General features: G+C 49.6%; 1 protein-coding gene across 1 annotated transcript in view; it reads right to left on the minus strand.

Annotated features, from left to right (window-relative positions):
- LOC145360397 (paladin-like) overlaps positions 1-26,500 on the minus strand; it is a 74,612-nt gene that overhangs the window by 47,311 nt on the left and 801 nt on the right. Inside the window, exons 2-11 of the mRNA XM_080215594.1 lie at positions 25,347-25,507; positions 23,342-23,417; positions 14,971-15,122; positions 14,255-14,351; positions 11,416-11,520; positions 7,645-7,740; positions 6,695-6,829; positions 4,606-4,716; positions 3,492-3,671; positions 1,408-1,605 (exon numbers count right to left, since the gene is read on the minus strand). Coding sequence (XP_080071720.1) covers positions 1,408-1,605; positions 3,492-3,671; positions 4,606-4,716; positions 6,695-6,829; positions 7,645-7,740; positions 11,416-11,520; positions 14,255-14,351; positions 14,971-15,122; positions 23,342-23,417; positions 25,347-25,507 — 1,311 coding nt within the window. The remainder of the gene's footprint in view (positions 1-1,407; positions 1,606-3,491; positions 3,672-4,605; positions 4,717-6,694; positions 6,830-7,644; positions 7,741-11,415; positions 11,521-14,254; positions 14,352-14,970; positions 15,123-23,341; positions 23,418-25,346; positions 25,508-26,500) is intronic.

Below are 26,500 nucleotides of genomic sequence, written 5' to 3' on the forward strand. Positions count from 1 at the left end.
GTATCCCTCCGCCTAATGGTTCCAATGTATCCCTCCGCCTAATGGTTCCAATGTATCCCTCCGCCTAATGGTTCCAATGTATCCCTCCGCCTAATGGTTCCAATGTATCCCTCCGCCTAATGGTTCCAATGTATCCCTCCGCCTAATGGTTCCAATGTATCCCTCCGCCTAATGGTTCCAATGTATCCCTCCGCCTATTGGTTGCACTGTATCCCTCCGCCTAATAGTTCCAATGTATCCCTCCGCCTAATAGTTCCAATGTATCCCTCCGCCTAATAGTTCCAATGTATCCCTCCGCCTAATAGTTCCAATGTATCCCTCCGCCTAATAGTTCCAATGTATCCCTCCGCCTAATAGTTCCAATGTATCCCTCCACCTATTGGTTGCACTGTATCCCTCCGCCTAATAGTTCCAATGTATCCCTCCGCCTAATAGTTCCAATGTATCCCCCGCCTAATAGTTCCAATGTATCCCTCCGCCTAATAGTTCCAATGTATCCCTCCGCCTAATAGTTCCAATGTATCCCTCCGCCTAATAGTTCCAATGTATCCCTCCGCCTAATAGTTCCAATGTATCCCTCCGCCTAATAGTTCCAATGTATCCCTCCGCCTAATAGTTCCAATGTATCCCTCCGCCTAATAGTTCCAATGTATCCCTCCACCTATTGGTTCCAATGTATCCCTCCACCTATTGGTTCCAATGTATCCCTCCATCTATTGGTTCCAATGTATCCCTCCACCTAATAGTTCCAATGTATCCCTCCACCTATTGGTTGCAATGTATCCCTCCACCTAATAGTTCCAATGTATCCCTCCGCCTATTGGTCCCAATGTATCCCTCCACCTATTGGTTCCAATGTATCCCTCAGCCCATTAGCTCAAATGTATCGTAGAATCATAGAAACCCTTCAGTGCAGAAAGGGGCCCTTCAGCCCATTGAGTCTGCACCGAACACAATCCCACCCAGGCCCTACCCCCACATCCCTACATATTTTACCCACTAATCCCTCTAACCTACGCATCCCTGGACACTAAGGGACAATTTCTTAACATGGCCAATCAATCTCACCCGCACATCTTTGGACTGCGGGAGGAAACTGGAGTATTCGGAGGAAACCCACGCAGACATGAGGAGAATGTGCTGTGAAGGGGCAATTTAGTGTGGCCAATCCACCTAACCTACATATCTTTGGACACTAAGGGGCAATTTAGCGTATCCAATCCACCTAACTTACACATCTTTGGGTAAGTTTGAATTTCACTGTGTAGGAAGTAGTGGATTCACAGTGGGCACCCACTCGCACTATCTTTGCAACACCAAGGAATCGAAGAGAGGAAGGGATCACAAGAAGACGCCCTTACTGAGACTCCAGAGACCCCTTCACGGAGGGGGAGTGCCCCCTTTTACCTTCTCTCTCGGAACGCCGCAGTCTGGGATGGGGACCCGTCTGTAAATCAGGCCCTGGTGGGAACTCTTGAGTTGGTTAAAAATCTCCTGCATGGTGAGGCAGTGTTCGAAGAGCTTCATCTGCTTCTCCTGCTGCTGGTGGACTTCCAGAAGTTTCTGTGAGGCCAGGATCTCGTTTTTAAGGCCACTCTCCAGCTTCTAGTGGAGAAAAATAGAACTACATTAACACCCAGAAACATGCCTTTTATAAACAAATAACATGTAGGCTTTTTTATCTGTTGGAGAATTGCTCTGACCAACAATTAAATTTGTTGGGTGTTTGGATTGTCAATCTAATCTACCTCTTACAGGTAAAAATATACGAGGATAGCCAATGCTCAGATTCAGGGAAATACAATCAAATTTACCTCTGAGATACTCCTCAGGACTTCAAATTGTCCAACAGACTCTAACTTTCCATCTCCTCAGCCTTTGCTGGGTGACCTCTCCAGATCAGTGTCTAGTGATGTGCCTCAGGGATCAGGGTCGGGACCTCAATTGTTCACCATTTACAGAGATGATTTGGAGTCAGGGACCAAGTGTAGTTTATCAAAATTTGCAGATAGCACTGAAATAGGTGGAAGAGAAACATGTGCAGAGGACGCTGAAAGTCTGCAAAGGGATATGGATAATCTAAATGAGTGGGTGAGGGTCTGGCAGATGGAGTACAATGTTGGTAAATGTGAGGTCATTCATTTTGGGAGGAATAACAGCAAAATGGACTGTTATTTAAATGGTAAAAAAATTGCAGCATGCTACTGTGCAGAGGGATCTGGGTGTCCCAGTGCAGGAATCTCAAGGAGTTGGTTTGCAGGTAATTAAGAAGGCAAATGGAATTTTGTCCTTCATTGCTACAGTGATGGAGTTTAAAAACAGTGAGATTATGTTGCAGCTGTATAAGGTGCTGGTGAGGCCACACCTGGAGTACTGTGTACAGTTTTGGTCTCCTGACTTGAGAAAGGATAAACTGGCACTGGAGGGGGTGCAGAGGAGATTCACTAGGTTGATTCCAGAGTTGAGAGGGTTGGCTTATGAGGAGAGACTGAATAGACTGGGACTATACTCATTGGAATTCAGAAGAATGAGGGGAGATCTTATAGAAACATAGAAGATAATGAAAGGAATAGATAGGATAGAAGCAGGGAGGTTGTTTCCACTGGTGGGTGAAACTAGAACTTGGGGGCATGGCCTCAAAATAAGGGGGAGCAGATTTAGGACTGAGTTGAGGAGGAACCTCTTCACACAAATGGTTGTGAATCTGTGGAATTCCCTGCCCAGTTGAGGCTCCCTCATTGAATGTTTTTAAGGCAAGGATAGATACATTTTTGAACAGTAAAGGAATTAAGGGTTATGGTGAGCGGGTGGGTAAGTGGAGCTGAGTCCACAAAAAGATCAGCCATGATCTTATTGAATGGCGGAGCAGGCTCGAGGGGCCGAATGGCCTACTCCTGCTCCTAGTTCTTAAGTTCTTTTTGCTCTCATCAAGCCAACTAGGCCCCAGGCTTTTCTTCATTCAGGTCGAATGCCCACAGCTGGCCAATAGCAGTCAACATCCAAGTGCGACAAGTTCATACAATCCCTACAGTGCAGAGGAAGCTATTCGGCCCATCGAGCCTGCACTGACTCTCTGACAGAGTATCATGCCCAAGCCCTCTTCCCCACCCTATCCACACAACCCCACACATTTGCCGTGGCCAATTCACCTAACTTAAACATCTTTGGAAACTAAGGGACAATTTAGCATGGCCAATCCACCTAACCTGCACATCTTTGGAAACTAAGGGGCAATTTAGCATGGCCACTCCATCTAAGCTTCGCGTCAAGGAAACCCACACAGACATGGGGAGGGTGTGCAGACAGTGACCCGAGGCTGGAATCGAACCCGGATCCCTGGTGAGGTAGCAGTGCTGACCACTGAGCCACCGTGCTGCCCATTCCTCTGTGCGAATGGACGCGATAATCTTTTATTCCGTGAATGGAGAGAGAAACTTGGGTGTTTGCACGTTATGCTTCTATAACGATGATGTCACTCAATGGTTACTCACCTCCAGTTGCTCCACTGAGTTGGTGGGGACACTGATGGGCTGTTCCAAACAGCTTGGCTCCCGGGGGGTGTAGACTTGTCCGTTCGCGTCCAGCACCAGCTCCTCCCTCAGGGTCACCCACAAAACGGCGGTGTACTTCCTCTTCCCATCGGTCAGGTAGGTCAGGACTGAGCCGCAGGCCTGTTGGGAGGAATCCGTTAGCTTAACGAGGCCCTACATCGGGTCTCACCTCGCATCACTTCGCCTGCTGCGTAACAAAAAAATCCCCGCCAAAACAAAACAGCGGAAAATTTCAGCACAGGTCAAACTGGGGTCATCCAATATGGCGGCAGCGTTAACTTGAGGGTAGTGTGGCCTGGTAACATGAAACCTCGGGGCCACAGTCCATCCTCCTCTTTTAATTTGATTTGGTTCATTATTGTCACATGTACTGGGGACACGGTGAAAAGTATTTCGTTTCATAGAATCCCTACAGTGCAGAAGGAGGCCATTCAGCCCATTGAGTCTGCACTAGCTCTTTGACACAGCATTTTACACAGGCCCGCCCCCTCCCGTCCCCATAATCCCACACGTTTACCTCGCCAGCCCTCCTAACCCGCACATCTTTGGACACTAAAGGGGCAATTTAGCCTGGCCAATCCACCTAAACTGCACACATTTTTGGACACTCAGGGGAAATTTAGCGCCAAGGTAACCAAGATAAATTGGTACCAGGCTTGTGTTTTAAAAGTGAGGAGGACAGATCGATTGTGTACAATAAAATGGCGGCGGCACAGTGGGTTAGCGCTGCTGCCTCTCAGCACCAGGGACCCAGGTTCGATTCCCAGCTTGGGTCACTGTCTGTGTGGAATTTGCACATTCTCCCCATGTCTGCGTGGGTTTCCCCCGGGTGCTCCAGTTTCCTCCCACAGTCCGAAAGACGTGCTGGTTAGGTGGATTGGCCATGCTAAATTCTCCCTCTGTGTACCTGAACAGGCACAGGAGTGTGGCAACTAGGGGATTTTCACAGTAACTTCATTGCAGTGTTAATGTTAGCCTTCCTTGTGACACTAATAAATAAATTTCAGTTCTCCGCTGTATTATAATCAGTTGTTACGACAGTGAGGTGTGTTACCTCTGCACAGGGCTGAGCCATGCCATAGATTGGCATCTTTGGAACCCGTCTGAAGTTGGCCACTTTCATCTCCCTCACCGTGCTGAGAACATCCGGGGCTTCATCCGCTACCTGGCAAAGACAGAACGGAAACTTACCCGCCTGAGAAATACACTCACAAACAGACCACCTCACCTCTCAGCCCACGTTCCCCCCTCCACCCACAGTGCCTCCCCCTCCACTCTCCCCATTCCCCCCTCCACCCACAGTGCCTCCCCCTCCACTCTCCCCATTCCCCCCTCCACCCACAGTGCCTCCCCCTCCACTCTCCCCGCGTTCCCCCCTCCACCCACACTGCCTCCCCCTCCACTCTCCCCGCGTTCCCCCCTCCACCCACACTGCCTCCCCCTCCGCTCTCCCCATTCCCCCCTCCACCCACAGTGCCTCCCCCTCCACTCTCCCCATTCCCCCCTCCACCCACAGTGCCTCCCCCTCCACTCTCCCCGCGTTCCCCCCTCCACCCACAGTGCCTCCCCCTCCACTCTCCCCGCGTTCCCCCCTCCACCCACACTGCCTCCCCCTCCGCTCTCCCCATTCCCCCCTCCACCCACAGTGCCTCCCCCTCCACTCTCCCCATTCCCCCCTCCACCCACAGTGCCTCCCCCTCCACTCTCCCCGCGTTCCCCCCTCCACCCACAGTGCCTCCCCCTCCACTCTCCCCGCGTTCCCCCCTCCACCCACACTGCCTCCCCCTCCGCTCTCCCCATTCCCCCCTCCACCCACAGTGCCTCCCCCTCCACTCTCCCCATTCCCCCCTCCACCCACAGTGCCTCCCCCCCACTCTCCCCACATTCCCCCCCCAACCTCCCCATGTTCCCCCCCACTCTCCCCACGTTCCCCCCCACTCTCCCCGCGTTCCCTCCTCCACCCTCCCACTTTCCCCTCTCCACTCTCTCCGCTTTCCCCTCTTTACTCTCCCTGCGTTCCCCCTCCTCCCCAGTCTCCCCACGTTTACCCCCACTCTCCCCACATTACCCCCCCCCCCCCACCCCCCCGAGTCTCCCCACATTTCCCCCCACTCTCCCCGCAGTGCCACTCACCTGGATGGCCCCGGGGTACCTGTTGGAATGTTCACGGGCCAACTTTGAGAATGGGATTACTGGACAGAATTGGAGCATTGCCACCGTCATCACTCCTGTCCTCACCCCTCATTTCCCCCCCCCCTCCCACTGCCCCCACTCTGGCCCAGTGGCATTGTGCCACAGTGGTTAGTGCTGCTGCCTCACAACGCCAGGGACCTGTGTTTAACTGGATCTCTGGCACTGTATAGGTTAGTATGAGGTCACGTACCAACTGACTCAAGAACAGCTTCTTACCTGCTGCCATCAGACTTTCGAATGGACCCACCTCACATTAAGTCTACACCCTAACTATGACTGTAACACTACATTCTGTACTCTCTCTTTCCCTTCTCTATGTATGGTATGCTTTTGTCTGTATAACGTGCAAGAAATAATACTTTTCACTGTATCCTAACACATGTGACAGTCATAAATCAAATCAAACTGTTGGTTAGAGTGTATCTGGAGTATTGTGCGCTGTTCTAGGATCCACATTGTAGGAGGGATGTGATATAGGAGGGATTTACTAGCTTGTGACCTGAGCTGGAGAGTTTTAGTTACAAAATCTTTTCTTAAATAAGCAGATCACAACTGTTCTCAGTGTTCCAGGTGCGGTCTCACCAGTACCTTGTACAGTTGCAGCAAAACTTCCTGACTTTTATACTCCAATCCCCTTGAAACAAGAGCCACCATCCCATTACCCTTCCCGATTACCTGCTGCCCCACTCTCTGCTCGCTTACTGTGTTTGGTGCACGAGTTCCTTCATGCCACAGCTTTCTGAAGGTTTTCTCTGTTTAAATAATACTCTCATTCTCCTAATCTTTCATCAGCACGGACCCAACCCACTCAACCTGTCCCCCTGAGAAACTCGGAGGAAGAAAGGCAGAGGTGTAGGGTGGGAGTTCCAGAGCTTTTGGATCCAGAGAGAGAGACGAAAGAACACAGTATGAATTCCACTGGCAGTCTTAAAGCACTGACTTAAACTCACCAACACCCTGATGCCTTTGGTTACCAGGTCGCTAGGGGCTGTGAGCTCTGAGACGTTTATAGTGGCCAGGAGGCGATACATCCAAGGGTGCCGGCACATCCATCGACTGAAGCTCAGAGAAAAGGCCAAGGGGTACTGGGAGACAACACCAACATTAGTCAGCAACAGAACGCAAACCTTAACAAACACCAGCTAACATGTTTATTGGAGCATGGAGATGTTAAATTGGAACAGAAAGGTAGATAAGACCACATTTTGACTAAAATTGCCCTGGGGAGTTAAGCGACTGGGCTGAGGGAAGGGGAGAGTTTTATTTAAACCAAGTCAATTCTAACCATTCTTCCCCTCATGCTCTCTCGTAACGATGACAGTGGAGGAAAGTCTGAGAAATAAGAGTGTCAGATCATCCTGGATGACACAACAGGCGGGAATTCACAGCCTCGCTCGCCCCGAAACCGGAAAATCCCATCCGAGGTCAACGGAACTTTCCATGGTCCGCACTTATCCGGGTTGAAGTCCATCTATCACTTCTCCGCCCAGTCTTATATCCTATCTATGTCTCGTTGCAACTTCTGACATCCCTCCACACTATCCACAACACCTCCAACCTTCATGTCATCAGCAAACTTACCAACCCATCCCTCCACTCCCTCATCCAGGTCATTTGTAAAAATCGCGCACAGCAAGGGTCCCAGAACAGATCCCTGGGGCACTCCACTGGTGACCGACCTCCAAGCAGAAAAAGACCCATCTACAACCACTCTCTGCCTTCTGTGGGCAAGCCAGTTCTGGATCCACAAGGCAATGTCCCTTTGGATCCCATGCCCCCTCACTTTCTCAATAAGCCTTGCATGGGGGACCTTATCGAATGCCTTGCTGAAGTCCATATAAACCACATCCACCGCTCTTCCTTTGCTAATATCCAAATCCCGCACAGATAGCTCTCTTACCTGCTCATGAAGATAGTAGTTAAATGCGACCAGGTAGAAATAACACTCCGTGCTCTGTAGAATTCTTTGAAGGAAATATTCTTTGGTGTTGTTGCCCTAAAGAGGATGATAAAAAAAATCACAGAGAAATAAGCTGTGAGCGGTTACATTTCTTTCTGATGTGGGAAATCTATCGACCAGAATTGGAATGAGTGGGTAGAAAGGTGGGATAAATGGAGAAATATCTGGTAAGCCTTTGGGAAGCCGCAAAGAGGTCGGAGAAACAGAGGCCAACTCAGGGAAAGGGTCACGTCGCTGGGGAGGCCGCGATGGTGGTCGTGAGGGTGTTAGAACGGAAAGCCACAACCTCAGAGGGTCCTCACTCTCCCTTCCAGCCAAAGGACTCAGTCTGGAATCTGACTATCGTTCACACTGGCAGGATTTTCCCAACCCGCCGCAGTGAACGGAGATTTAGTTGGCCGCCTAATTCTCCGACTTTGCTGCAGTGGGAGTGTGGTGTGAACGGGTGGTGAGATGGTGCCCAATGTTTCCACACATGGAGGGAGTTTTCTTATGGGGTGAGGTTGAGTAGGTTGAGGTTGTCCTCATTGGAGTTTGGAAGAATGAGAGGCAACCTTATTGAGACGTATCGGATTCTCAGGGGGAATGGGGGGGGTTGGGGGGGGGGGTCATCTCTGCTGCCCATGCCTCGCAATTAATCACAGATCATAGAATCCCTACAGTGCAGAAGGAGGCCATTCAGCCCATCGAGTCTGCACTGACCACAATCCCACCCAGGCCCTACCCCCATGCATTTACCCTCGTGAGTCCCCCAGTCACTAGGGGCAACTTTAGCATGGCCAATCCATCTAACCCGCACATCTCTGGATTGTGGAGCACGCGGGGGAAACCCACGCAGATACGGGGAGAATGTGCAAACTCCACACAGACAGTGAGTCAAGTCAGGAATCGAACCCGGGTCCTTGGCGCGGTGAGGCAGCAGGGCTAACCACCGTGCCACCCAGGGGGGGAACACTGCGCTGGTGAAATGGTTCCGGTTTGGGTTTTCTCTCAGTTTTTACTGGGATGGGGATTGTAAATCGGGAAAGAGAGAATGAGGAATCGGATCACTTGGCAGTGCGGCCTCTCACTGTCACAGGGCGTGGAGCGATCGGCTCGTTTCTGATAGTGGGTTAAAAAAGGGATTCATCATCTCTCGTTGCGATGGTGCAGTTTCCCGGTGAGCGCGCTTTTCGGGGAAACTGTGGCCGGTGTGAATGGTTTGGTCAGCGTGGAAATGTTTTGTGCTAAGCTCATTGTCAGCAAAGTGATTTGTTGGACGATGCCCAGAAGATGATGGTGAATGTTAATGGGGATTTTCAAGTCTGCTCTCATTCTTTCAACAAAAGCTGCTTCTCATTAGACCCTTTTAATATTCAGATTTGATAATAGAACGGCGATTATGTTTCGGCAATGCCCACAGACGGGTGATAAACACTTCCCAAACGATGGGAGTGCTATAATGTTCCAATTCCAATCTCACATCGAGTGACGCACTGAGACCTTCCATCGTGAGTAATTCCCGGAACAGGTCACTATCTGTCACCAGGGGGCTTACAGCTTGAGCTGTGCCACTCCACATCAAGGGTGGCTCACCAGGAATCTCCCCCGCTCTTATCGCCAGCCGTTGGTGTGTTTGGAAGGATTTACAAGTTGGCACTTTACCTGTTTGCCCGCGTTATGAACTCACCTTCCTTAACCATCAAGTCCTGGGGTGGGACTCGAACCCGGAGCTTCTGGCTCAGAGGGAGGGTCACTAACCCACTGCGCCACAAGGCCTCCTTTCACCGCGTGGAAGAGCTTTTCTGCCTTTAGCTCCATAACGTCCCATTTGAAAATCATTACGGCCTCAGCTCCATCAGAATTTACGCATTCGGTGAGGGAACTTTGCCAGATAGAATCATAGAATCCCTACAGTGCAGAAGGAGGCCATTTGGCCCATCGCGTTTGCACCAACTGCAACCCCACCCAGGCCCTATCCCCATGACTACACATACTTACCCTGCTAATCCCCAACATGAGGGTCAATCTATCGTGGCCAATTCACCTAATCAGCACATCTTTGGCCTGTGGGAGGAAACCGAGGCACCCAAAGCAGACACAACGAGAAAGTGCAGACTCCACATAGACAGTGTGAATTGGCCAGAGTTGAACCTGGGTCCCTGGCGCTGTGAGGCAGCAGTGCCAACCCCTGAGAGGTAGGGGATTTCAACTCATGCCACAGGCCAAGGCAGTTAGACCGCTCTTGGGTCAGTGTGTAACTGCGCACTGCCCAGTGTTAACCTGAGTCATGTAGACGAGGAGGTGGGAGGCCCTCCCCACCCCCCGCTCTCCCCCCCACCCCCTCCAATCTTCATCCGCTGGGGTAAAGGTTGGGAATTCAAATTGGCCAATGTTCCATTAGCCCTGCCGCCAATTGGCCAAGGGTGTAAAATAAAGCAGACCCTCGGGAGGACGTTGCGATGTTGGTGCGAGTGGTCGGTGATTCGAATGGAGGAGTCGAGGCTGATGGCTTTTGGGAAGAGAAGGACAAGGAGGGATTTGATTGAGGTGTTCACAGTCATGGTGGGGGGGGAGGGTGGGGAGAAACTGTTCTCATGATCCTGTTGGTAGATGGGTCAAGAACCGGGGTGGGGTAAAATTCTGGCCCACGTCCGGTTACTGTTTCGTGTTTATGTCACTGGGTTGGGAAGGGTCATGTTCTGGGGACACGGGTTCAAATCCCACCACGGCAGCTGGTGGAATTTAAATTCAAGGAATAAAATTGGCAACGTAAAGCTCATCTCGGAGATGGTGACACTGAAACCATTGTCGATTGTCGTAAAAACCCCGTCTGGGTCACTAACATCCCTTTAGGGAAGGAAATCTGCCGTCCTTACCCGGTCTGGCCTACATGAGCCACAGCAATGTGGTTGGCTGTGAACTGCCCTCAGTTCAAGGGCAGTTAGGGATGGACAATAAAGGTCAGAGATGCCCACATCCCGTCCGAGATAAAGCAAACTCAGACAAAGCTCAGAATGAGCGCCTAAAATTCACACTGGCCGGCACAGTGGTTAGCACGGCTGCCTCACAGAGCTAGGAGCCTGGGATTGATTCCCAGCTCGGGTCACTGTCTGAGTGGAGTTTGCACGTTCTCCCCATGTCTGCATGGGTTCCCTCCGGGTGCTTCAGTTTCCTCCCACAGTCCAAAGACATGCGGGTTATATGCATTTGCTGTGCTAAGTTCACCCTCAGTGTATTTGAACAGGCGCTGGGGTGTGGCGAGTTAGGGATTGCAGTAAGTCTAGTTGTGACATTGATATATAAATAAGTAGTAACACTGCAATGAAGTTACTGTGAAAATCCCCTAGTCACTTCACTCCAGCGCCTGTTCGGGTTACACTGAGGGAGAATTTAACATGGCCAGTGCACCTACTTGTGTAGGTTAGGTGGATTATAGTATATTATATTATACTGTACTATAGGTGGATTGGCCGTGCTAAATTGTCCCTTAGTGTCCAAAGATGTGCAGGTTAGGGGGATTGGCCGTGTTTATGGGGATGGGGCAGGGGAAGAACGTGGGTAAAATGCTCTGTTAGAGAGTCAGTGCAGACCTGATGGGCCGAATGGCCTCTTTCTGTCCTGTAAAGATTCCACGAAAGCATCGGCAATTGGAATGCTGCCTTTGCAACCCTTCCCCATCCTCCTGCCACCCCACCCCAATCCCGGCAGTTTCCACGGTAACTCACTTACCTGATCCTGGTTGTTCTCCCCGACGCTCTCCAGTTGCTCCTTGTACTCGTAGATTGCTTCTTTAATGTCTTGCATTTCGGAGCAGAGCGCGATGGCCGTGTCCACCTGACCGGGGGGGGGGGGAATGGAAACACAGAGCGAGGTGAGAATTCGGTTCAGTCCTCGCTCACTGCAGTCTGCCCTGCAGCCCGATGTTAACACAACGCGAGAGATCCCAGGTTCGTGCGTGAGGCCAGACCGAGTGTGAACGGCCGGTTTGACCTGGATTCCAGACATTTGTCACCCAGATCCATGCTGGATAGCAAGGAGGAGATTCCTGGAGATAACCGTAACGTCCTCTCCAAAAGCAAACTAACTAATCACAGATCAGTGATGGAATCTGGACTTCTTGGTTCAATGAGATATGTTAATGTACCATAAGAAATAGGAGTAGGAATAGGCCATTCAGCCCTTCAAGCCTGCTCCTTCATTCATTTTGATCATGGGGAAGGTGGGGTCAAGATATTGATGATCCGCCAACTCGCCCGCCAACATCAGAGAGAATCAGAGAATCCCTCCAGTGCAGAAGGAGGCCATTCAGCCCATCGAGTCTACACTGACAGCAATCCCATCCTATCCCACTTATTTAGTCCCCCTGTCTCTAAGGGGCAATTTAGCACGGCCAATCCGCCTAACCTGGTCCGTGTTGCCGGGGAAACTGCCAAGGGGGGGGGAGGGGTTTGCCATTGGCGGGACTGGAAGACCCCGCTGGCAGGAAGGTGGTTGGAAAATTCAACCCCAATCGCACAAACGGGAGAGTTGATTTAGCTCAGTTGGCTGGATAGTTGGTTAGTAATGCTGAGCGACGCTAGCAGCATGGGTTCAATTCCCGTACCGGCTGAGGTTATTCTCGCCCCTTACCTGAGGTGTGGTGACCCTCAGGTTAAATCAACACCAGTCAGCTCTCCCCCCATTCAAAAGGGGAGAGCAGCCTACGGTCATCTGGGACTGTGCTTGGTACGGGCTCCTGCTCTGCCCAAGACCACAAGGAACTACATAGGGTGGTGAATGTAGCCCAGTCCATCACCAAACCAGCCTCTCATCCATTGACTCTGTTGGTGGAGGCAGCGAGGTTATTTCCACTTAGAATGGAAACAAGAACTAGGGGGCACAGCCTCAAAATAAGGGGGAGTCAATTTAGAACAGAGTTGAGGAGGAACTTCTTCTCCCAGAGGGTAGTGAATCTTTGGAATTCTCTGCCCATTGAAGCAGTGGAGGCTGCCTCGTTAAACGTGTTTAAGTCACAGGGAGATTCCTGATCGATAAGGGAATTAAGGGTTATGGGGAGCGGGCGGGTAAGTGGAACTGAACCACTATCAGATCAGCCATGATCTTATTGAATGGTGGGGCAGGCTCGAGGGGCCTGTTAGAATTCCACTGTTAGAAGCATAGAACAAGAGTAAAAGATAGAATAAGATGGTATGTTGGGCACAGCTCACAAGAAGTCACCTCCCTCCGGTGCCATCTTAGATACTCGTGAATCATAGAGTCCCTACAGTGCAGAAAGAGGCCATTCGGCCCATTGAGTCTGCACTGACCACAATTCCACCCAGGCCCTATCCATATAACCCTATGCATGTATCCTACTTAGTCCCCCAACACTAAGGGACAGTTTAGCATGGCCAACCCACCTAACCTGCACATCTTCAGACACCAAAGGGCAATTAGCCTGGCCAATCAGCCTAACCTGCACATCTCTGGACTGTGGGAGGAAGCTGGAGCACGTGGAGGAAACCCACACAGACACTGGGAGAATGTGCAAACTCCACACAGACAGTGACCCAAGCCGGGAATCGAACCCGGGTCCCTGGCGCTGTGAGGCAGCAGTGCTAACCCACTGTGCCACCGTGCCATCTTTGGCAAGCGTCACTGAAAGTGCAGTGGATTTACAGTTGTTGAGTATTGTCAAGACTCACATCGCTAGGTCTTTTGGGATATGGGATGAGCTGCTTCACAAGGGGTGAAAGGTAAACATACACTAAAGTCAAAGGGGATAAAATTAGGAGGGCTTTTCAAAATGGAGTAGATTTTAAGAAGATTAAGAGAGTTGAAAGGGTACATTCCAGAGATGGTTGGTGCTTTGACAGGATGCCAGATCAGAAACCCCAAGGAATACTACGAAGCCAGACTAGCCACCAACAATTTGGCATTAATGTGAGACCAAAGGCCAGTAAGGCATAGGAGCAAAATTAGGCCATTCGGCCCATTGAGTCTGCTCTGCTATTCAACCATGGCTGATATGCTCCTCATCCCCATTCTCCTGCCTTCTCCCCGTAACCCTTCATCACCTTATTAATCAAGAACCTCTATCTATCTTTATCTTAAAGACACTCAATGATCTGGCCTCTGAGTCCACTGTGGCAAAGAGTTCCACAGATTCCCCATTCTCCGGCTGGAGAAATTCCCCCTCGTCTTAGTTTTAAAGGGACGTCCCTTCACTCTGGGGTTGTGCCCTCGGATTCTAGTCTTTCCCACTGTTGGAAACATTCTCTCCATGTCCACTCTATCCAGGCCCCTCACTATTTTACCTCAGGAGTGATTCTGCTCACAAATTAGGGATCTCTATACCAAAACGAGCTTTATTCATCGTACAATTTAAATATACCTCACAACAAAATGAAACAGTTTAACTCTTAACTGTGAACAATCTTTAAACATGAAAAGAAACAACTCTTAACTTCTAACTTATCACTATTTCAGTTCCAATTAAGCAACATTTCTCTTATACACTTAAAACTGTGAACTCTCGAGCAGTTGGAAAGTCATGTCTGGACCTTGAAAGAGCAGAACGCACACTGACCTCTTCCACAATTTGTTGTCCCATCGACAGGGCCTTGACAAAGTTTCGGATAACCTGCAATTGCTCCCTCTTCTTGACACTGGTGTCCTGGTCGGCTCTGGGAAGGGGTCAGATTAAGAAAGAGAGAAGAGGGTTTACCAATCTCATCACCTTTGTCAAATACATAGAAATGTAGAAACCCTACAGTACAAAAAGAGGCCATTCGGTCTATCAAGTCTGCACCGACCGCAATCCCACCCAGGCCTTACCCCTATATCCCTACTCATTTACCCACTAATCCCTCTAACCTATGCATCTCAGGACACCAATGGGCAATTTTGGCATGGCCAATCAATCTAACCTGCACATCTTTGGACTGTGGGCAGAAACCGGAGCACCCGGAGGAAACCCACACAGACACGAGGAGAATGTGCAAACTCCACACAGACAGTGACCGGAGCCGGGAATCGAACCCGGGTCCCTGGAGCTGTGAAGCAGCAGTGCTAACCCACTGTGCTACCGTGCCGCCCAAATAGTCACAAGTCCCATGAGTACTCCAGCCTCGCTGGAAACACACCCGAACTCCAAAGGCGTTGGCCAGAGAATAATGGCATCGTCTTTGGGAAACCTCAAACAGTTTGATGGAACTGGACGGCAAGAGAAAGCCTCGTTTACATTCTGGTTAAGTTTGAGGTTCTGGCTCCAATTTCTACTCGAGAGAAAAGGTGTCCACTCACCCCCACTTCTCAGGGAAGCCTTTCCGGTGGCACGTCACCAAAGTTCCCAGAATCATCGCTAAACTCGTCCTGCCAACCCCCACCTGGCAGCTGAAGACTAACGCGGGAAGGGGTCTTTTGGGGTCCTGGGACAGCAAAAGATTTGGGGTCTCCTGCAGAAAGAAGGGGTAAATGTGATCGTTATGAGGGAGGTTTTAAACAGCATTTGTTTACATTCAGCCATCTGAGTAATAACTGAGATAAAATCTTAAAGTAAAGTTTATTTATCAGTGTCACAAGTCGGCTTACATTAACACTGCAATGAAGTTACTGTGAAAATCACTGGTGTCTGTTTGGGTACTCTGAGGGAGAATTTAGCACGGCCAACGCACCCTAACCAGCACCTCTTTCAGAGTGTGGGAGGAAACCAGAGCACCTGAAGGAAACCCACGCAGACACGAGGAGAATGCACAAACTCCACACAGACAGTGACCCGAGCCGGGAATTGAACCCAGGTCCCTGGCGCTGTAAGGCAGCAGTGCTAACCACTGTGCCACCCAAGTGAAACACTTGGCCACAACCATCTCTCTCACCATTGTGGTGAAGTGTGCATCTACTCCCTTTAGTTTAATGCATTTGGATCAGGGCTCACAGTGTTCCGAATTTGGGAAAGGTGCTATATAAAAATAAATCTATCTTTATTTGCTTTACGGAGGAGGGGGTGGGGGGGAGGGTGGGGCGGTGCAGGTTGTGACATTAAAGGTGTCTCTGATTAAACAAAATAAGCAAGAGGTTTTCAAAGCCAATGATCAGGGCAGGGAGAAGAGACAGTCAATGAAAGTGCTCTGATGCATGTTACAGTTCACTTAGAGAGCTTTCCCTACAAAACATAAAGAGGCCATTCAGCCCATCAAGCCTGCACCAGCAACAATCCAACCCAGGCCCTATCCTCGTAACCCCAAGTATTTACCCTGCTAATCCTCCTGACACTAAGGGGCAATTTAGCATGGCCAATCCAGCTAGCCTATGCATCTTTGGACGCTAAGGGGCAATTTAGCGTGGCCAATCCACCTAACCTGCACATCTTTGGACTGTGGGAGGAAACCGGAGCACCCGGTGGAAACCCACGCAGACACGGGGAGAATGTGCAGTCTCCACACAAACAGCGACCCGAGGCTGGAATCGAACCCGGCTCCCTGGCCCTGTGAGGCAGCAGTGCTAACCACTTGTCCTGTCGAAAAATAAATGCTAAGAGTAAATACAACATCTCACTTCTCTTTGATTCACTGGAAGTACCATTTTTATACATATACCTGCAGCAAGCTTTGACTTTCAACACATCTGTGACAAAACCCCTTTTAGGAATATATACACCCAGATCTATCAAACAATACCTCAGGAGTGTTTAAACAGGACCCAGTTACATATACTCTCATTATTAAACAGCGTACAATTTATGCTTCAGATCACCAGCGATGACGTTACAGGTCTATGATGTTTATCTCGGTGAATTTTGCACAAAATAAACAGTAAATTCTCCAGTAATTCAGAAGCTAGGGGATATTTATCCAGTTATTGTAATCTGTAGAATATAATCGCAAACGCACAAACTGGCATTTGGCAGAGTGAGTTACAGTGGTCAGCTGGCCCAGTACTTGGTGCTCCATCTGCGTGACACATCCTGTCCAAAAATGGGAAAAAAACCCCAGAATAGTGTGTGAAAGAGAACAAGACGTAAGGCAGATTGCTTTGAGAAAATGAAGAAAAGCAGACAGGCTGGAAATGCGGCATTGTTTAACTCAAACCTTTCAAGTGTTTTGTCACCTTTAGTTTGATGTGATCTTCCAAAACAAAATACCTGCAGTTTTTCTTCTCTGATTGGAATGAGGCATAGAGAGGGGGAGGAAGCTTTTAAAAGCCTTTTATTTTAACCCTTCCTGTCCGAGTTTAAAAGTTTTTTAGTTTGGATTATTTGTTCGTGTCACAAACAGGCTTACATTAATACTGCAATGAAGTTACTGCGAAAATCCCCTATTTGCCACACTCTGGCACCTGTTTGGGTACATTGAGGGAAAATTTAGCACCTAACCTGGTGAAGGACTGGAGGAGGAAACCGGAGCACCCGGAGGAAACCCACGCAGACACGGGGAGAATGCGCAGACTCCGCACAAAGAGCCACTGACACCATGAGGAAGTGCTAACCACTGTGCCGCACACAGAGCTCTGTCCATGATTGGAACTTTCCAGCTTGGAATCTCCGTTCACGTTGGCGGGACTGGAAGATTCCACCAGAATGAGGAGCAGGAAAATCCCCTCCCGCCCCCCCCACCCCGGCAAAAGCTGAACCAAGCCCCACTCCCCCAGGGGAACCCGAATCAATGCCCACTTTGAAACTTCCCGGGGAGAACACTAAAAATAACAACCCTGCATTAGTCCAGATTAAAACAAACATTTTAGCAATTAGGATCAATTATGCTGCTGCAGTAACAACAGCAGGTACAGACAAACCGGCACCAATACATTGAACTGTCTGCTGAAAAGCTACGTCCTGCACAAGAAACATGACACAAATATAGTTTAATCAACTCCCACCCTCTCACCCTACGCTGTTCTGTGTTAAATTATAGTTAATCAGGCCCATCTAATCCTGGTGAACAGATGAAGTTAAAAATGGGGGTTTCTACCTGAATATACGCAAGGTTTGTGTTCCCAAAGGCTTCGTCCCCCCCAAGAACACCAACAGTGAGGCAGAACATAACCTCATGCCAACCTTTTACTGGGGAAGCCACGTAAAGGCTACCTGGGCATTAACATGTGGGCACTGGCCCTGCAGCGGCTGGCGGTGTTTCTTCTCTGCCAATGAGCACCATTTCCCAATTGCTGACAGTAATGTGGGAGGGACCAGATTAAATCGAGAGTCGCAGGTTCAATGGCGATGACTGAATGAAATCATCCCAGTTCAGGGCGGTAAGTAAAGGTTGCTGAATCAGCAAAGGGTTCATGCTTCTGGTCCAAGGATCTCGGTGCAGCACAGCAGACCCCAAACTGCCCCCATGTTAATTATGCTCCACACCACTTTTACAGATGCACCATAGAAAGCATTCTTTCTGGTTGTATCACAGCTTGGTCTGGGCTCCTGCTCTGCCCAAGACCGCAAGGAACTACACTAGGTCTTGAATGTAGCCCAGTCCATCACACAAACCAGCCTCCCATCCATTGACTCTGTCTACACTTCCCGCTGCCTTGGAAAAGCAGCCAGAATAATTAAGCACCCCACACAACCCAGACATTCTCTCTTCCACCTTCTTCCGTCGGGAAAAAGATACAAAAGTCTGAGGTCCCGTACCAACCGATTCAAGAACAGCTTCTTCCCTGTTGCCACCAGACTTTTGAATGGACCTACTTCGCACTAAGTTGATCTTTCTCTACACCCTAGCTATAGCTGTAAAACTACATTCTGCACTCTCTCCTTTCCTTCTCTATGAATGGTATGCTTTATCTGTATAGGGAGCAAGAAACAATACTTTTCACTGTATACTAATAAACAATGTGACAATGACAAATCAAAGCCTCCTCACACTCCTTTCCAGCTGATGGCTCATTCGCCCCTCTGTGGACGGTTGAAAAATTCCATCCTAAGCGCAGTCTAACCCAGTTCCTATGAAACCAACATAACTTCGCTGTTTTTCAATTCTATCTGTTTACAAATGAACACCAGTGTTATGTTCTTCTAACGCTGTGTTAGTCTCCCTCTCTACATCTGAGATTTGTTGTATCTGGAATGTGCGGGTGAGCACTTTTTCCAAAAAGATTTTTATGGGGTTCGTTCAAGCTTTTATTACCCATCCCTGGTTACCAACTCGGAGGTCAGGAGATCGAGAGGTGAGCTGCTGGAAGTCTACAAGATTATGAGGGGCATGGACAGAGTGGATAGTGAGAAGCTTTTTCCCTAGTTAATTACTGGGGGGGGGGGGGGGGCAGATGGGTTTAAGGTGTAAGGGGTAAGGTTTAAAGGAGATGTACGAGGCAGGTTTTTTTACATAGAGGGTGGTGGGTGCCTGGAACTCACTGCTGGGGGAGGTAGCGGAAGCAACAGTGACTTTTAAGGGGTGCCTTTATAAATACATGAATAGGATGGGAATAGAGGGATATGATCCCCGGAAGGGTAGGGGGTTTTAGTTCAGTGGGGCAGCATGGTCGGTGCAGGCTTGGAGGGCCGAAGGGCCTGTTCCTGTGCTGTAATTTTCTTTGTTCTTTGACAGTCAATCACATTGCTGTGGCTTTAGATTCACATGTAGGCCAGACCAGGTAAAGACGGCAGATTTCCTTCCCGACAGGTTTTTCCGACAACAATTTCACGGTCATCAGTAGATTCTTAATTCCAGATATTTTTTATTGAATTCAAATTCCACCATCAGCCGTGGCGAGATTCGAACCCGGGTCCCCAGGGTATTAGCTGAGTTTCTGGATTAGTAGTCTAGCGATAATGCCACTAGGCCATCGCCTCCCCTGATGGGGGATAGGGGGAGGTGGAAGGATGTTGTAGGATATTTTCCTTCTCTCACCCCGTGAGGCTCAGGTTAAACACGGTTCCGAGTGCAGCCACAGATCCCGATTTTTACAGATGCCCTTTGGGGCGGTGGGGGAATGGGGGGTGGCGGGGGGGGGGGTGCGTGGGAAGGGAGGTGTGGTTACCTGGTCGGATTGATGTTGGCTTCCAGCTGGAAGGGGGAGCCTGTCAGTGAAGGCCACAGGCTCTGTAAGTCTGCGATGGAGGGGAGGGCAGGGGGATGTGGGAGTGGGGGGGACACCAATGGGTGCAGGAGAGTTAACAGAGCAGGGGGGCTGAGGAAGGGGGAGAGATTTGATTGGCGAAGGAGTGGGGGTCTCAATCTCTCTTTAGCATGGCCAATCCACCTAACCTGCACATCTTTGCAGACTAAGGGACAATTTAGCATGGCCAATCCCCCTAACCTACACATCTTTGGACACTAAGGGGCAATTTAGCATGGCCAATCCATCTAACCTGCACATCTTTGGAGACTAAGGGACAATTTAGCATGGCCAATCCACCCTAACCTGCACATCTTTGGACACTAAGGGACAATTTAGCATGGCCAATCCATCTAACCTGCACATCTTTGGAGACTAAGGGACAATTTAGCATGGCCAATCCATCTAACCTGCACATCTTTGGAGACTAAGAGACAATTTAGCATGGCCAATCCACCTAACCTGCACATCTTTGGAGACTAAGGGACAATTTAGCATGGCCAATCCACCTAACCTGCACATCTTTGGACACTAAGGGGCAATTTAGCATGGCCAATCCACCTAACCTGCACATCTTTGGACACTAAGGGGCAATTTAGCATGGCCAATCCACCTAACCTGCACATCTTTGGAGACTAAGGGACAATTTAGCATGGCCAATCCATCTAACCTGCACATCTTTGGAGACTAAGGGACAATTTAGCATGGCCAATCCACCTAACCTGCACATCTTTGGACACTAAGGGGCAATTTAGCATGGCCAATCCACCTAACCTGCACATCTTTGGACACTAAGGGGCAATTTAGCATGGCCAATCCACCTAACCTACACATCTTTGGAAGAAACTGGAGCACCCGGAGATGCAGACATGGGGAGAATGTGCAAACTCCACACTCCACCTGAGGCCGGAATCGAACCCGTGATCCTCACGCTGTGAGGTAGCAGTGCTAACCACTGTGCCACCGTGTTGCCCAGTGCACTTGGAACTTGCTCTCATCCAATGTCCACACATCATGGTTTTATGGCAGAGGTTACTCGGCATTGGTCAGGAGCGAGGACCCTGGTTGGGTTACTTTATGCCCCTTCAGCCCAAAACTGATTGGAGTGCCCCGACATTAAATAAATGCACGTTGCTGCCCTCTTCACCCCGGGGGAGATGGTGGTTTAGTGGTATTGTCACTGGACTATGATATTCCCCAATTCCACAGCACAACTGGAAAAACCAGCTACGATTTGTTGAGGATCTCACTTGGGTGAGATATCGGAGAGGTCCCTGTATGAAACACTCGAGGCTCCCAGCCAATGAGGCAAGGAGAAAATAAACATTGCTGGAAGGGAAATAGACATTTTATAAACACCCCAATCCCAATGGACATTTGCTTAACCAAACAGCGATTCTGGGATCTTTTGAGCGGAAGAATGCAGCTGATTTTAATTTTCTAATTGCTTTTGTTCTGCTCTGCATCTGCACTGAAGCATCAAAGCGTAACAAAACCAAGACTGGTTTGTGCAAATCAGTACCAGCCTCGAGTCACTGTCTGTCTGGAGTCTGCACATTCTCCCCGTGTCTGCGTGGGTTTCCTCCGGGTGCCCCGGTTTCCTCCCACTCTCCAAAGATGTGCAGGTTAGGTGGATTGGCCATGCTAAATTGCCCCTTAGTGTCCAAAGATGTGCAGGTTAGGTGGATTGGCCATGCTAAATTGCCTCTTAATGTCCAAAGATGTGCAGGTTAGGTGGATTGGCCATGCTAAATTGCCCCTTAGTGTCCAAAGATGTGCAGGTTAGGGTGGAGTGGCCATGCTAAATTGCCTCTTAATGTCCAAAGATGTGCAGGTTAGGTGGATTGGCCATGCTAAATTGCCCCTTAGTGTCCAAAGATATGTGGGTTAGAGAGATCAGTGGAGTAAATGCATGGGGTTACAGGGATAGGACTTGGATGAGAAAAAGAAGTGGGCCTACATTGAATCAATGGGCTGAATGGCCTTCTCCTGCACTGCAGGGATTCTATGACTCCATATTCTGGGGGTTTTGTTGACCAGAAACTGAACTGGGTCCAACCAAATAAACACTGTGGCTACAAGAGCAGCTGAAAGGCTGGGAACCCTGCAGTGAGTAACTCACCTCCTGCCCACCATCGAAAATGCACAGACAGGAGGGTGATGGAATACGCCCCACTTGCCTGGATGGGAGCAGCTCCAACAACGCTCAAGAAGCTCGACACCACCCAGGAGGAGGTAGGGCTGGAGAATGGGACTAGCTCTTTCGGGAACCAATGCAGTCACAATGGGCTGAATGGCCTCTTTCTGTGCTGAAAAATTCTATGATTCTGTAACAAAGCAGCCCGTTTGATTGGCACCCCATCCACAAAACATTCACGCCCTCTACCACCAACACACAGAGGCTGTGTGTACCATCTACAAGATGCACTGCAGCAACAAGCTTTCTTAGGCAGCACCTTCCAAACCCACCTATCTTAAAGGACAAGGGCAGCAGATATCTGGGAACAGCTCCCTTGAGAGACGTCGGCTGAGGGGGGATCTAATAGAGGTTTATAAGATTATGAAGGGGATAGATAGAGTAAATGGTGGTAAGCTTTTTCCGCTATTAGAAATGGATAGAACGAGGGGTCACGGGCTTAGGGTGAGGGGGGCTAGGTATAAGACAAATATTAGAGGGCAGTTTTTCACGCAAAGGGTAGTGGGGGTGTGGAATGCACTGCCGAGTAAGGTGGTGGAAGCAGGCACGCTAGGGTTGTTTAAGAGTCACTTAGACAGCCATATGAGCGGGCTACATATTGGGGAATATAGTAGGCCTTACTAAACATTGTAGGCTTGGGAATACGTTTTGCCTCAGGGATGTTAGTCTTTGCCTGTTTAATAATGAATTTTTTTGTCTCCACAGGCATTTAAGTCCAGCAAGGGCATGCATGCGGCAGGTTGTAGTGGGCTGCTCTTGGACGTTGCTTCGGGAGTTGCCTATTGCTTCATGTCGTTGGTGTGCTTAAACTGGACCATCTCAAGGGCAACATGACAGCTCAGAGACTATCTCTGTTGCTGTGCGGACACATGGATTTGGGCCTGTGTCTGTGGGAGTTTGCACGTTCTCCCCGTGGTTGCGTGGGTTTCCTCCGGGTGCTCCGGTTTCCTCCCACATCCCCCAAAGATGTGCTTTTAGGCTGATTGATTGGGTACTAAATTGTCCCTAAATTGGACCTCCCTGATCCTCGCACGTTAGGTGTAGACTAAAATCATGAATAGGTCACTGAGACAGTGGGACGGCGGCGCGGGCTCGTTGGGCCGAAGGGCCTGTTTCCCGTGCTGTGTTGTTCTTTGTTCTAGCTCCACCCGCAAGTTCCCCTCCAACTCACTCACCATCCTGACCTGAAAATATATCGGCCGTTCCCTTCACTGTCACTGGGTCAAAAAAAAAAATCTCCTTCCCTAACAGCACTGTGGGTGTACCTACACCCCAGGGACTGCAGCGATTCAAGAAGGCAGCTCACCACCACCTTCTCAGGGGGCAACTAGGACGGGGCAATAACTGCTGGCACAGTCAGCGACACGCACGTCTCAAAAACGAACGAATAAGGAATAAGAAAATGTCCAAGTGTGTACTTACCCTGAGAGTATTAACAAAAGCGTCTATCTGCGACTGTAGCGGTAACCTATCGACGGACAGTGGTAACCGGTGATATCTGAAAGAACGGACATCAAACAGGACATTGTCACAGAGAGGAACAAGCAGACACAGCCTCCTCCTGGGCAGTTCTGAGGCTATACTCATTGGAATTCAGAAGGAGGAGGGGAGATCTTATAGGAACGTTCAAGGTTATGAAGGAAATAGGATAGAGACAGGGCTGGTGGGTGAAACTAGAACCAGGGGGGCATAACCTCAAAATAAGGGGGAGCAGATTTAGGACTGAGTTGAGGAGGAACTTCTTCACCCAAAGGGTTGTGAATCTGTGGAATTCCCTGCCCAGTTGAAGCTCCCTCATTGAATGTTTTTATGGAAAGGATAGATAAATTTTGAACAGTAAAGGGATTAAGGGTTACGGTGAGTGGATAAGTGGAGCTGAGTCTATGAAAAGATCAGCCAGGATCTTATTGAATGGCAGGGCAGGCTCGAGGGGCCAGATGGCCCACTCCTAACTCCTAGTTCTTATGTTCTTTGTGTTCTTATTAAGAGCGAGGGAGAGAGAGGGAGAGACCCAACTGAGCCAAGCGAACATCTTAAGATAGAATACGTTCCCTTCCAGACATTTGATGGAACACAGGGCATACAAAATAAACAGCAGGGAAAGGTCCCGCGGTAAACATATCTCTCTCACATAAACATGGAAATGTCGATGGAAACTTCGGTGAGGGAGAGTGCGCTGGGACATCTCGTAGAGGTGCGTCAGACTAAACTACGCTAACTAGGGCCCTCGTTCATGTTTTTTTTTCCCCACAGGAACATTGTGAAAATGACCTGACAATTGCCAAATTTTAGCTCGTAATGCATTTTCATTTTGTTTCACCACCCCCCCGAGTTACCCCATCTCGTTCTGAGCCGGGACACATGGTTTTTACCCAGCTAGCCCAGAGTGAAGGGCCAGTGGGGCTATTTTATCCGTGCGATTTATGACCGAAAGCAAGCGACAGAAGTAAAAGCTGCCCATCGCCGCGATCATTTTCAAAACGGCCTCCTGCTCCTGTCTGGTTTCAACTCGGCTCGGTTTCCCACCAAACCTGAGGTCACAGCCTCATTTCCCAGAATCCTTTTGAGGAACCAGAAAATGGCCACCATCAAGCTGATAGAAAGGGTATACGGTGGATACAACTCCTAAAGATTCCTGTGGCCTTTCAGTAGCTTGGCCCCAATTCGTCAGCCATGAGGGTAAACCTGAGCAGAAAGAGGGGGCAGGTGACTAAATTGGGTAGAAGGTGTGGGAGGGGGCCTGATCCTAGACCCATTCCCCCAGTTCAGCCACACTCCCCTTGTTCAGTCACATTCCACACAGTCCCACTCCTGAGCGCAAACTAATACAAATTTGCGCACTGAGGAACGTGCTAGAATCATAGAATTCCCACAATGCAGAAGGAGGCCATTCAGCCCATCCAGTCTGTACTGACCATCCAGGCCCTATTCCCATAACCCCACATACTGACCCTGCTAATCCCCTGACAAGGGTTAATTTAGCACAGCCAATCAACCTAACCCACATATCTTTGGAATGTGGGAGGAAACTGGAGCACCTGGAGGAAACCCATGCAGATACGGGGAGAATGTGCAGACTCCACACAGCTGAGGCCGGAATCGAACCCGGGTCCCTGGCGCTGTGAGGCAGCAGTGCTAACCACTGTGCCGCCGTGCTTTTGTGTACGTACTTACCCTTGAATAACAGCCTGAGGTCAGCAATCCATTTGACGGGTATCCCACTCTAAGCACCCTCTCAGCGAGGGGGAGAGCACTTTTCCCAATCAGTTATAGGCCGTGGATTTACTGGCGATGTTGCTCTGAGGAGGAAACGCCCCAACCACGCGTGCCAGGGACCCAGGTTCAATTCTGGAGTCTGCACATTCTCCCGTGTCTGCGTGGGTTTCCATTAACCGTGCGGGTAACCATGGTAACTCACTCTGCTTACCTGCAGGAGGGCTTGGTAAAGAAAGGTCTCCTGTAAACCTCTTCTGTGACTTGGATGTCCTCTTCGCTGCCAATGTGAATGGTCCGAGGTTCATCCTTAAAGTGTTCGATGTCGTTGTAGACATAATTGATATTCTCGTTCAACTGGGCAAAGTTATAAAGCTGTAAATGGAAAGCAAAAAGGGGGAGAGTTTTCATTGCTAACACACGTCAAGGTTGTAACATTCATAGAATCCTTACAGTGCAGAAGGAGGCCATTTGGCCCATCAAGTCCGCACCCACCACAATCCCACCCAGGCCCCTAACCCCGCACATTTTACCCTGCTAACCTCCCATCTCCCTGGACGCTAGGGTCGATTTAAATTGGCCAATCCACCTAACCCGCACGTCTTTGGAGTGTGGGAGGAAACTGGGGTGCCCGGAGGAAACCCACGCAGACATGGGGAGAACATGCAGACTCCAGAATTGAACCTGGGTCCCTGGCACTGTGAGGCAGCAGTGCTAACCACCATGCCGCCCCAGTATTCAACAGGTACGACCTTCACTTTTATCAACACTGTGGCTTTGGGTGCAATGGGATGGGTGATCTCTCTGTGGGGGTACAGGCATAAGAACATAAGAAATAGGAGCAGGAGTAGGCCATCCAGCCCTTCGAGCCTGCCCCGCCATTCAATAAGATCATGGCTGATCTGTCGCTGCTCAGTTCCACATTCCCGCCCTCTCCCCATAACCCTTAATCCCCTCTCCTATCAAAAACCCATCAACCCGCGTCTTAAAAATATTTAGCGAGGCAGCCTCCACCACTTCAACAGGCAGAGAATTCCAGAGATTCACCACCCTTTGAGTGAAGAAGTTCCTCCTCAACTCCGTTCTAAACCGCCCCCCTTTTATCTTGAGGCTGTGCCCCCTAGTCCTACTGTCTTTTTTGAGCGGGAAGAGTCTTTCCACCTCTATCCTATCCATCCCATTCATCATCTTATACGTCTCAATGAGATCTCCCCTCATTCTTCTAAACTCTAACGAGTACAAGCCCAGTTTATTCAGCCTCTCCTCATAGCTCAACCCCCTCAACTCCGGTATCAGCCTAGTAAACCTCCTCTGCACTCCCTCCAAGGCCAAAATATCTTTGCACAGGTGCGGCGCCAAAATGCACAC

Source organism: Carcharhinus amblyrhynchos, chromosome 31 (assembly GCF_965287045.1).
Source record: "Carcharhinus amblyrhynchos chromosome 31, sCarAmb.v2.hapA, whole genome shotgun sequence".
Classification (NCBI taxonomy): Eukaryota; Metazoa; Chordata; class Chondrichthyes; order Carcharhiniformes; family Carcharhinidae; genus Carcharhinus; species Carcharhinus amblyrhynchos.